The 12923-nt window shown below is 47.6% G+C and overlaps 1 protein-coding gene across 4 annotated transcripts in view; it reads left to right on the forward strand.

The window, feature by feature from the left end:
• The window catches only part of FBXW4 (F-box and WD repeat domain containing 4), a 62296-nt gene that overhangs the window by 48495 nt on the left and 878 nt on the right, over positions 1-12923 (forward strand). For all 4 annotated transcript variants that reach the window (XR_005106079.1, XM_037399136.1, XM_037399135.1 and 1 more), the window contains 2 exons: positions 12333-12473; positions 12634-12775. Coding sequence is in view for 3 of the 4 variants with exons in the window: in XM_037399136.1 (XP_037255033.1) it covers positions 12333-12473; positions 12634-12775 (283 nt within the window). In the remaining variant the exon portion in view is untranslated. The remainder of the gene's footprint in view (positions 1-12332; positions 12474-12633; positions 12776-12923) is intronic.

Genomic DNA, 12923 nt, shown 5'->3' on the forward strand with positions numbered 1-12923 from the left:
GGGAGTCTCACCAGCACATGCAGGGCAGGAGACTGAGCCAGGAAACTAGCACATGAAGCTTGATGTGATCATTCATAGCTGTCCTTCCAGGTCCTGACTTCTCCATAAACTGGTCTTCCCAGAAGAGGTTTGTATTGATTTTCAAAGGCTCTGGTGGTTGCCAGAAGTGGTCTTGTAGGGAAATGCTATTTTCTTCCTTTGAGGCTTGTCTTTCTGGTCAGACTTCAGAAGTGGGAGCATGGCATGGAAACTCAAAATCTTAAGAGCTATCCTTTTGCAGGAGGGCTGCAAAGCTCCTCCTGTGCCCACTGTGCTCTGATAACATCTGGCAGACAGGACCAGACATCCCAAGTTTGCTGCTTACCCCTTCCTTGTGGCCACAGAGGGCCAGAGTCTGACCTGCAGAGGCTGAATATGGCAAGGACATTATCTCTAAGAGCAGCATCCAGGCAGCTTCTCTGTCAGAAAACATGAGGCATGGCAGAGTGATGCTTAGGATGTGTTCTTTAAAACTGCAGGAATCCTTACCACCACTTAGATCTTTAGCGCTGTCAAAGAGCAGTTTGTTCAGTCATCTGGTGTTTTTTTTCTCCTGCGTGGGTGTGTGTGTAAGTAACGTTGTAGCATTTTCTGTGGCATTCTCTTTCCGTGGGGTAGGTGGTCTTTTTCCCCAACGGCTGAGAGCTGGAACATGCTACAAAAAGGATTTAAAGCTTAAATAAGCTTTTGTGTACTGATCATCTTAGTTCCAGGCCAGATAAGTCCTCGGCTGGTGCTTGTGGCTGTTGGTCATGGTATGTTTTCGTATTTAATGACCTTCGCTGTTCCCTGACCCTGGGGCAACCATTCTCATCCTTCCAAGAGGAAGGGGATAATGTCTTCACCTGGAAATATGTCCTGGGCTTTGAAAAGGGCTTGGTTGGGTTTGGCAGCGAGGAAATTTTTAGTGGGGAAAAGAAACGCCTCTTGCTGCATCCCACCCCCACAACTGTCTTTCATTTCTGTCTCTGCTGAGATGATGGCATTGGATCAAAGCCGCAACAGGCAGCAACAAGCAATTGTCAAGGGGAGTCTAAAGCAGGGGAATGACCGCGTAATGCCAAGACATTGTCTCTGATGGCTGAAATTCCAGCTGCTGCTACACCTGGCCCTTTCTCCTGTAATAAAGGAGGATTTTTTTTCTTCTTACACTTTTGAAGCTGACTAGCTGCACCTCTGGAGGACATATCTCATCTCACAGATGCTATGTTGTGCCATCTGATTGCTTTTAGATGTGGGAAAGTTGCTATGTACTTATTGCCACTCAGGGTCAAGGTGTGTGTGCGTGGAGAGGCACTGTGAATAACTTAGGTGATTAGAGGTCTGCACAGGAAAGGGGAATGATTAGCAGTATGGGACACTGGATGCTAAGCTGTGGCCTGGCATCAATTATCAGGCCTTGCCTGATTCCTTTGGCCTCTTGCAAGTCCCCTTGCTCCCCTGTGCCAGTGAGGGATATGATGGTAGCTGCCTCTATTGCAGGTCAGGTACCTCTGCTGCCTTTTGCCTTTCTCTGCTCAGACCTTCCAGTCTCATCTGCCAGTGCTAGTGCATGGCTCAACAGAACAGCCAGTTAATGGCCAGCAAGAGAAAAGGAAACGTTCTTCAGATAGTGGTTGGGTTTTTTTCTTTCTCTCCCCACCTCCTGCCTCCTTTGGGAGTTTAAATTCCTTGGGAGATGAGGATGACACACCACTAGGAACAGCTCCAAGGCCAGCATTTGTCATTTGCCTGTGGAGAACTGTTGCTCCTCAGCCTGTTGTGGTGGTCTGCATGTCTTTAGGTGATAAATGCCCCTGCCTCAAGGATGCTTCTCCATAGGGTAGGATACTAGAGAGATCACTTTGCAGCAACTCTAGGAGCTATTCTGCCCTGCCCTGTGTTGAAGTGGACCAGTCATCTCTCTGGCATGGTAGTTCTCATGCTGTAAACACTTTGAATGCACAAGTCCTACATTGTCCTTTCCTCTAACACGACGTGACAGACTCGGGGCACGAGAGCTGTTGTGAAAACCAAGCCAAAGTTAGCTGTGCCCTGCAATCCACCCTTGATGTTGTATCTTTTAAATATCCAGTCTTTGTCCATCTCCTCCCCCCTTTTGAAAACATTTTTGGTAGAGTGGGGGTTTTTTTTGTTTTGTTTGTTTGTTGTTTTTTTTTTAAGAACCCTCTAATTTCTTGTTCGGTTTTTCTCCCTCTTCTGAGCCCTTTGAAAGTGGCTTTACGCCGTCACTGACACCAAACTGACACTTTGCGTTTCCCCACTTCTTATCCCTTTATGGCAACAGATGTTGAAATTTTGTATCCCTTTTATCTGTCCCTCTTTGCCCTCTTCCTGTAATTAGGTTTCCCTTGTTAGCAGTACAAAGTGGCCCGGTTTGCTGCCTGGCCTTTTGAGCCATTGTGTCTGAGCACATTTTTTCCTCCTCTTTCGGAAGAGTTCCTTCCCCCTTAAGTAATAGGCAGGGTGTGGGCCAGAGCTGTGGCTTTTTCTTGTTTCTTTGTTCTCCATTTATCTCTGCCACCTTTTTCAAAGAGGTTGGGGGGGGGGGGGGGGAAATACAGAGTGCATGGAAGGGGAAGATACAGAGTTGCATTTCTTGACTGTCAGGCCCCCCTGCTTTTCAGGTGTTCAAGGCAGGTGCCTTTGATGTCTGCAAGTTTTGGGGAGGTGGGAGGTAGAGGATTCATGAGGGTGGCTCGGGAGAGGAGGAGAAGGGAGATTCAGGTGTGTGGCTGGTACCCTCAGCTGAAGGGTGGGGAGGAGTCTTTCAGGGTAGCCAGGCAGCTGCTGAGCAGGTTAATAATCCGTATTTGCCTCGTAGTGCTTATGCATTGTGCTCTTTCAGAGAGCCAGCATGAGCGTTACCATCACAAGCAGCTAGCTGAAGTTTGCTGACTTGCTGCTGCTTGGATCTCTGGTATGTGCTTTCATGGCACCCTTGCTAGGTTACACCTGTCTGTGCAGTGGGGTGGGCAAGAATTGCTTGCTATCTTTCAAATTTTGGGGTATGTTGATCTGCATCCATTTTGGTGGCTCTTTAAAGCAATTAAGTGACTGAATGTGAGCAATTGTCAATAAGGAAGGGAGAGCTTTAAAACTTGGGCTGCCTGTTTTTAAACAGTAAGTGTAATTTGACATAGCACTGGACACCCTGGTTAGCTCTACTGATGCATTCCTGTTTAAATCCAGTCTTGTCTGGCTTTGCATCTTGTACTCAGATTTTGTGTGTGTGAAAGTAGATAAATGAAATAAGAATCTGCAGGTCTAGTTCTTGGTTATTAAGCTTGCTAAACGTTTTCAACAAAAACTTTTAATGTAGAAGTTTGGCCCAAGATACACAAGCAGACTTCTTAGCATTGTGTTCTAAAGCAGGCTCTGTAGAAGATCGTTCTTTCCAGAGTTTTGAACTCCAAAGTTTAAACAAGTTTAAAACCCTCTAATTTAATAATAAAAGGAGTTTGTTGGGTGAAGGGAGAAAATGGATTCAGAACTGGAGCTACTAGATTGAAAGGAGACTGACTTCAAGAAGTGTGGGGACTCTGTTTCACTCAGGCATTTAAACTGGATTTATCCAGTCACAGCAAGTGGGTCGATATCTCTGGTAACAGGATAGACAAGCAATAGCAAATTATATCCTGGCACTGATAAGTTTCACAGAATTTGGGGGCTTGAAGAATCATAATACCATGCTGTAGATGATGCGAAATCCCTTTTCCTGCCTTGCTTGTCCATAGATTCATCATGCCAAGTATCTTTTCTTTTTTTTGCCAAGGAGACTCTCCTCAGGCTTTGTGGGAAAGAGGTTCCCTACTTCTTTCAGGCCTGGTTTTCTTTCTCAGCATCTCTGTGTTGTCTGAACACAGTTCACAATAACCAATCCAAAACTTGTCCAACAGTGAGCTAAATAGCTTTCTGGGCTGTGCTTTTATATCAGGTAAGTGAATGCAAATGTGTGCTTTCTACTGCCTCCACCCAACTGCAGTGGGATGATCCACAGGTAGTTGCCTTTCCTCAGATGGCTGCTGATTCTCTTTTCCCAAGGCTCTTTTGCTTGTTTTTCTGCTCTGCTGTTTCCCCACCCCATCCACAAATGGCTTTAGTTACTCTTTTTAAAACATCTGTTCTGGGTATGCCTATTTATATGTCCTTTGGTTAATCAGGAACACAAACGCCTTGCCTTCTTTCTGAAATTCAAAGGGAAAAAGGTTGGTGAAGTGACAGACTGGGGTCTGTCCTAGGGGAATTCTTGTCTTCAGGTGAACCCTTTCTTGGCATATTAAATCACTTTGGCATAATGACTGTCTTTGGCTTTTTGATTTGGTCCTCGGGAACCATCCCTCTGCAGTAAGGTGGGCAGAATGGAGAGACTTCAGATGTACATCTAGGCAAAGGGAAAAGCAGATCCTTCTTCACAGACCTGACAATCCCACTTGTGACTTGAGCAGCAAAACTAGATTTAAACAGGACTCCTGCCTTCAGGCATGAATTAATCATTTCACGTGGCCAGAAGGAAATTTCTACCCCAGTTTTGCAGTTCAGAACTGTAGAATTTGATTCCCTTGTTCTGAGATCTTGGGCATTGTTGGAGGCAGGACACTAGGCCTATGGCCCACTGTTTGAGCCAGTGCTGGAGGAAGCTTGCTGCTGCAGGGAGCCTCTTAAGTGGTGGTCTCCTGTTCCTTTTTGGTTGACTTTGTTGTGTTCAGACCTCTGTCTGTTAGCTATAATGGGTAGCTTCAGTCTTGTCTGTGCAATGTATTTCTCATGGTATGCATGTGTTCTCAAAACTGTTTGAGGCCTCGTGGTTCTTCACTGATTTCTGGGGGCGGGGGATGACATCACCTTTCTGAACTCTCTCACATAAGCTGAGCATCTTGTCCCTTCCTTTTGTTAAGAGGGCTCTGGTACATCTTAACCTAAATGTAAAACAGTTGTAAGAGGAAGAACATACAGGTGTTTATCCTAAATGCTTTCCTCCATACAGCAGTCTTGGCCCTGTCTCACTACAGATAAGCATGAGGCCAGTTCCTGCCCTTTGGATGTGTGCATGTCCAGGGCACACTGTGGCCTTTGCACTCCTGTTCAGGCGTATTTATGACAACTTTACAAGGCCCTGAACAATTGGAGAGTGTGGGTGGGGGTTGGACACTCCAGGCACATCAATCGGTTTCATCCCTCTGAGCCAAAGCAAAAGCAATCTTTATTTTTCCCTGGGTTGAGAGAGAATCAACAGAGGCAAGAGAGAAGAATGGGAAGGAGTGAATGAGGAACCCCCTCTGCCACTGGCTAGCGGTAGCTCATTTAAACAGATGGCTTTGTTTTGATTTGGACTCTCAATTTTTTTGTCTCTCCACTAAAGGAGACCTGCAGAGCTCCATCCAGAAAGGGAGCAATACAGCCGCCTGTTCCCACACAAGTGGGGCGAAAGGCGAGAGGCTTTGAGAATTCCCTGCTTCTTTTCCTTACCTCCCTCTTTTTCTATTCCCCCAAGAAATCACAGTTTGAGAGAATTCCCCCCTACTCCTCCCGTTGGAAAGAAAGACAGAAGACATTCTTGACATTCTTTGCAGAGAAAAGGGGTTAAATGTCTGAATTTGGGGGTCACCATGTTATACAAATTGCAATCTAATCGTTTTTACAAGAACACACGTGTGCTAAGAAAAGGAGCCATGAACAAGAAATAAAAGGGGACAGACAACCTTTTTTGTCCTATCTTCCCCCCTCCCAAGGTTTTGGACTATTGTCATGTCTTGTCTCTCTCCCCTCCTCACCCCCGAGAGGGAGAACATTGGTTTTATAGTTAAATTGGTTCGTAAAGCAGAAGGGCTTGGTGCCATTTCTGTTTGTTTTCCCAAATAAAAGCCCCAGCAGGGTCTCTTTTGCACCGTTGTGGCTTTATTTGAAGAAACTGGCTTTTTCCCATAGCCCAGCATGTCAGTTTATCCTCTGAACTTAACCTTACGGGAACCCGAACAACAAAAACTCACAGGGTCCCAGAGCTGGAAAGGTAAAGAAATTGTATCTTTTTATTGGACCATTTAAAGCGTGTGTGGGCCAGTTCAGAGAAAGCAGAAGAAAAGAAGGCAGAACTCCCTCATCTGTCTCCCCCCCTGACCTGACACAATCTCAAACTATCGTTGGTGTCATTCCTCCATACAGACTTGAGTCCCTTCAGCTGCACTGAGGAGGCATTTCTCCTGAAAATCACTTATAACACCATCTCTGAGCCATTTCACATGGACGTGCTCCCTCAAAATTCCCCAAACTAATCCCACATCTCCATGCAGGAATTAGTAGCCTTGGTTAAGCACAGGGGTAACCTTGGGGTAGGATAACTCTGTGAAGAATGACTTTGCCAAGGATCTGTGCTTCTCCCTATGTACATTATAGATGATGTTTGACCAAGCCTTTCCCTTAGTATAAAGCTGCTGCATCCCCTGGGTGCCTCAGCTGTTGTTGCAAAGCACCCTGAAGAAATGACAGCTCAGCTCTTCCCCTCGGTTTTGGTGTGCTCTCCAAACTGGATGACAGAAGTTGTGCAAATGCTGCACTCTGGATAATTGTTTTTGAATGGATTTTTGTTTCCTTTCTGTTTGACACTCAGCTCAAATATCCTAGTGTTTTGAACTGAATGGTGCTCTTTCCACTTTCTTTTTTTAAAACTTAATATGCTTCCCACCTGGCTTGTTACAACTAGCTACGGGGCTAAAATACTGGTTTAGAACTCTGCTCTGTTTCTGAATAGTCATTTGCTTATGTGCAATGGCTTCTCCTCTTCAATGGATGATCCCGGTTCACAGATGAGGTTTTGAGAGCAAATGAGTATGTCCTTGGTTTTGCACATCTCTGTTTTCAGCAGATGTTCTGAATTCAACAATTTCCTAGAATTTGCATATTTGTATAATACCAGTTCTAGTGAATTTGGGTCACCAGAAACTGAGGGTGGGAGTATTGTTTCATGCCAGCTTTTGGAGGGTATTTCATGTGTACTGGAGACAGCTAGCTGGCCAAGACCTGCAGCAAATGGGCAGGTACAGGGAGCAAGGTGGAGACTTCTTTTGGACTCCAGCTATCAGCCAGATCTTGGGGAAATCCTGAGCTTTTGTGGTCACACAAATAATCGCTGTGGGTTGGGAGGCTGTATATGGCTCTAGCTTGGTGACAGCAGCATCCCATGAATTGTCTGGAAACTAACCATCTGGGCTGTGCCATGACTGATCTTATTTTGTCTCCATATTGCTGGAGTGAGGAGCAATAGAGCCTTAAGCTGTTTTTAAGAAGGAAAAAAACAACTTAAGGAAATCAGCTTGATTCTGCCATTCCTTGGTAGTTCACTTTGTTTCCAGGGTAGAAGGCTCCTGTCTTCTGGAGGTATCACAATAGCAATGCTCGTGACTAGATTTCCAGCATGGAAGGAAAAGAGTGAAATGTGGAAATCCCCCCCCCAAATAGTTTTATTTTAAAAGTAATTTTTAAAAGTCTTGTTTTCTGAGGAACATGGGAATTGATAGAGATGAATCAAACGATTCTTTATAGTGCCTGAATGCCTTTCATTTTTGGACTCATCAGTTTGATATGTTTCCCAGGCACAGGGACTTTGTTTAAACATCTTGTTCTGTCAGCAAGGAGTCCAGAGCCTGGTGCTAGCGCAGCTTTCCTGTGCTAGGGATGAAATGGGCTGCTGGATTTGCTCTAGCTCTGTTCCTTGCAGGCTGGTACCGGATTACTGCCATGTGATTTTGATTTGCTTAGATGCTTAAGAAAAAGTAGGAGAAACTAGGAATATCTGTGAGTTTCATGGTCAGTACTGGAGGCCTACCTGTGTGCCTGTAGGTTCTGTGTTGGCCCAGGTGGATTGTGGTTAAGGTGCTGAAGCTGAGAGCTCTGACTTTAGACTGGTCTTTCCAGGAAACCTGGACTGTCGTGTTTGTTATTCTGCTCCACGGAGCTTCACTGGTGTGGAGTTGCTTCTGTTGGTGCGACCCAGCACTGGGACTGAACCCCAGCACTACCTGGCCCAGACTGTTCAGCAAAGCTAAGCCCCACCATCTGCACAGCTAACTACCTGGCTTGCCCAAACAAGGCCTGGGAGCAAAACAGCCTCTCCTTGCTAATGTTGGAGGGCCAGGGCATGGTGGGCAGGTGGTGTGGACCTTCCATGCTTGGTCTTGCTTGGGCTTCACAGTCACTTGCTGACTGACTTTCATAGCACATAACAAGGACTGGGCACCCTGGCCTCTGAAGTGCTGAGGATCAGCTGCCTGGCTTTTGGAAGGTGTTTGTGTGCAGAGGATGAAAAAGGGCCCACAAAGGAAGGGAGAAGGCTGTTCCCTGTTGCATTTGGCTGGTGCTGGTGATCTCTGTAAGCTAGTGAGAAACAAGGTTCAAGGTATCTATCATATCTCTTTCTGTCCCTTGTTGAGTAGGTATCTTCTGCCCATGTAAGTTTTTAGAAAAAAGCCCATTGCTGACAGTTATCTGCTGCTTTTCTGTTGCCCCTTGGTGGGTTATCTTGATCCTTTATGGGTTATTAAGGATTAGCTGTGGGTTTTTCTCCCTAGGAAGTGGAAACTGTTGTGGACTAGGGTTTGAGGGCAGGGAGTATTTGGGATAACAAAGACCGGACAATTGGTGGGCACTAACTTAGGATCCCAAGACAGAGAGGTCTGTGATGGCAGCGTTCCCTTCCCAGCATGGGCTCGGCATGGCTGCGTATGCTGTAGGGACATGGAGGTAGCCTGGCATGGTGGTAGCTGGTCCGGAGACACCTTCATCTGCTGCAAAACAGGGGAAATAAGTGTTCTGCATCTTCTTCAATTTAAGTGTGCTCATGCCAGAACACTTAGGTCTTTCGGTTTGTGTGCCCAGAGCACAGCACAGAATGAGTTTCCCCTTGTGTCAGTAAGTGCTTCACTGTAGCAACTAATGTGCTGTTTCTGTAAACTGCTGAAGGACTGCTGCTGTATGCAGGGCTGGACCTCCTCCCAGTTGAAAGCTGCTTTGGCTGACCTGTTCTTGGGGCAGAAGAAGTGTGCTGATTAACAAACCAGTAAAGCAAGGTTTGCTTTGCTGCAGTAACTTGCAAGTATCTGTGCTCTTCTCCTGCCCACAGAGAAAAGCTAATTCTTTCTCCGCTCCCCAGCCCCTCCCGCCCCCCCCCCCCCCTTTTTTTTTTTTCCTTTCTTTTCTTTATTTTTTGTTGCCTAGACTGGAAAGGGAAGTGGAGGGAGGAAAACAGGTGTGACTCTGCTGGGATGCTTGGGTACCACTGCAGTGAGGTGTGAAGACAGGGAGAAACACTGGGAGCAAGGCACCTGGGTGGTGTTGGGTGCTGCACAGGAAGCTCTGAAAGCAGGAATCCAGACTCTGTGGTTTCCTCTGTCCCTTTGATGCTGAAATCTTTCACTTGGAGACATCACCAGGCTGCCATTAAAAATTGCTGCTATCTTGCAGCACTGCAGACTGAGGTCTGGGCTGGGAAATGGAAGATGAGCCTTACTGTGGCCAGGCTTATTCCAGATATGATGGGTGCTTGTTTAGAGGTGAGAGGTTGAGAGGACATCTGCTATAATCCATTTCAAGTACCTGAGAGGAGAAAGAGGGCTGATCCCAGTGAGTAAAGGATGTGCTTCTGCATCATGCTACCTTTTCTCAGCACAGTGCTCCTCTCTCACTGAGCTCTCTTAGTCCTTTACACGTTAAAGGGGTATTAGCAGGGAAATTGGTGGGGGGGAAATAACATAAACAGGCTTCAGCTGGCTACCAGGAGATATTCACCAGGTGTGCTGCTGGGCTGTGTGGCCCATGTGCAGCTGCCTGTCCTGGTTTCCTCTCCTGGAGTGCTATGTGCTCAGAGTACCAGCCCAGGGGCTACCCTGTAAACCCATGTGCTCCCCCCATCCCCCCCCCCCCCCCCAAAAAAAAAAAAGGCAATAGTATGTAGAAGTGGGGAGAGAGGGGTCCAAACTGCTGATGCTGCTTTGGGCTTGCTGAGATAGCTCATCTCCTGTGAGTAACTCCCTGCTCCTGCCTGAGCAGCTGGCAGAAGACTTCAGGTTGGGCAGCCTCTTATGAATCTCACAGGTAGTTCGAGGGCTCTCATTTGGGAGAGCAGCTGACTCCTCCTCATACCTCTGTTATATGTCTTACAAATCCAGGCCACACAGATAACTTGTGGAATGAAGAAGGTTTTGTGGAAGCCTCGAGAAGGGTTGTGTGTGTGTCCATCTGTCCCGCTGGCTTTGCAGAACAGCAGATGGAGGGGATCTGTGTGCTTGGAAGGGCAGTGGAGTGCCAGAGCTCAGAGATGCCCATCTATGTCTTACTCCATGGTGGAGCTGAGGACCCATCTGCCCTGGCCAAACCCCGCAGCAATTCCTCCCAGCACTCAGACTGCAAATGCTTCAACCTTTCAACCTGCACGCAGGTGCAGAGTTGCTGCTGGGTTGGTTTGCAAGTAACCTTCCAAGGGTTAACGTATTGTGAGAAGGTTGCAAAGGGCTGAAGCCTGGAATCCCCTCGATCTCTTGCCTGGAGAAACACAAAGTCCAATAAGCCAGCACCCCTGGATTCATGTTGGGGGGGATTAATTCATGCACTTGATGTTAAAGCTTGTCCGAGAGGTTTGCATGGGGGGGCCATTGCTAGGGCTGGTTGGCCTCTCTAAATGGTTGCTAGGGCCCTGGCATCAAGGGCCAATGTAGCTGCCCACAGCCACGGTCACGGAGGGAATTACACAGCCACAAAGAAATTGTTATTCTACATAATCTGCTCTTTGGAGAGTGACTGTGGGGAAACAGGCTGGCCCCAGCATGCCGCCAGCTCTGTGATCATAGAAGCGTGCTGGCTGCAAAGATCGGCCAGGGCTCGCCTTCTGATCTGGGGACACCAGGGCTCGAGGCGCTAATCTGCTTTATCAGCGATTTCTCTCTCCTGACACAAAGGTGTTTACTTGTTTTAACATCTCCCGGGACTCTATTTCTCCTTTTGTGTGGTCTTTATCCCCCGACAAGGGCTTTAGCCCAGATTACAGACAGAATTAAGGCATTTGGCAATGTGCCTCAGAACTGTGTGATGCTGGATCAAGGAGCAGAAAGTAACAAAATAATGGGGGGAGATGCTGGGAGTGACCCCACTGTGGGATCCATGCTGTCGGCTTTCAGGACCGCTTCATTGTCCTGAGAACCAAGAGCCTGTTGGAGAGGGGTGGCTGTGCAGCAGGGTTTGAAAAGCAGGTGCTTCAAGGTTTATTGTGTCCAGCATTTTTGATTTAGAGGGTGTGAGGAGGAGGAAGAAAAAGAGGGTTTGCAATAGGTGGCCATTTCAAGCGGCTGGGCAGATTGTCCCCTCTGTTCCCAAGAATCTGCCATGGCTGGTTATTGCTGGCTGCAGGGGCAGGTGCAGTGATATTGAGGATGGGCTGTGCCATGTACCTGATGCAATTTCTCATAGGGCCCAGGGAAGGGGCTCAAGCTCCTTGCAATCTGGCAGGGTGGGCTGTCACCAGGCACCATCCGCCTAGCGAGCTGCTGGTTCTGCACATGAACAAGCAGCAGAGTGATATGGCCACAAAGCATCAGGCTTAGAGCTTCATGGAGATCTTGCTTTTGCTCTTTCACAGCAAACAAGGAATTAAAAAGGAGGAGGCAGCCTAAAAAAAAAAAGCTAGCCTCTGGAAAGTGATCTGGCGAGCAGCCCTGGGTTGGTTGCTCTTGACCTGACATGTTCAGCCCCAGATACAGTGTTTGCAATATGTGGTGTGACTGGAGGGGGTTGAGAATACCATCCATGGCACACTGGATCAGGAAAGTCTGATTTGCCTGTGGATCTACGCTGTGTGTTGAAGATGTGGGAAAACAGCCCAGTGGGCAGTATTTTGAAGGAGGGAGTCTGGGATGGGATGGGATTGACCAGGTTAAGTGGCTGTTGCGTGTTATCTGGAGTTTGACTAAGTTAAGAATTGTTTCCCATGGAAATGGACCCCCATTATTCAGAGTACTGGTCACTTCTACAGAAAATGATCCTGTTCTGTTGAGGGTCAGCTGTGCCTCTTCCTTGGCTATTCCTCTTACAGCTGTGACTCCTGCTGGTCACCCTCTATGACAAGTTAGTGGTCCAACCAGTAAGAGAATCTGTGGGAGGGAGAGAAAAACTGTGCAGGCTTTTCTGCATTCTGTTAAATCACAGAAATGAGATCTAGGAGACTTCTGTGATGCCATCTCTGCTCTGGCCAGCTGAATTGGAAGGGCACTGTGCTCTGAGTGACTCTTCTCCTAATGTGTTTATTGCAGTAGTCAGCTGTTGACCTGTTTAGGGACTGACTTCCACCGTGGAGCTGGAGTCCTGGATGTCTTCTATGAAACACCCTCCCTTCTCCTTTCTTGTGGGTATGACACTTACATCCGCTACTGGGACATCCGGACCAGCACCAGGTGAGCCTACCCAGCTGGCATCTGGGGCCCACATGAGGCTCCTTGCCTCTCCGTGTGCAGTGTGTGGGGATTTGTGTGCAGCTGAATTGGCTCCTTCAGATGAATCGTGCCTCAGTTCCAGTGGGGGAGTGGAAACTCAGTCCTTGTGTTGCCCTTGCAGGAAGTGTGTCCAGGAGTGGGAAGAGCCCCATGACAGCGCCCTGTACTGCATAAGGAGTGATAAGAACCATATGATCGCCAGTGGCTCTTCTTACTATGGTGTGGTGCGCCTCTGGGATAAGCGGCAGACTCAGTGCCTGCAGGTGAGGGCTGGCTGGAGGCCAGGCAGCAGCAGAGCTTCTGAGTTGTTCTCTGGCAGCCCAGTGCCCCTTCCTCTTTGGAGGAAGAGAGAGGGGCTGCTGGGCTGTCTTTGGGGTGAGCCTGCCATGGGGAACCTAACCTATATGCAGG

This window comes from Falco rusticolus, chromosome 9 (genome assembly GCF_015220075.1).
Source record: "Falco rusticolus isolate bFalRus1 chromosome 9, bFalRus1.pri, whole genome shotgun sequence".
In the NCBI taxonomy this organism is placed as follows: Eukaryota; Metazoa; Chordata; class Aves; order Falconiformes; family Falconidae; genus Falco; species Falco rusticolus.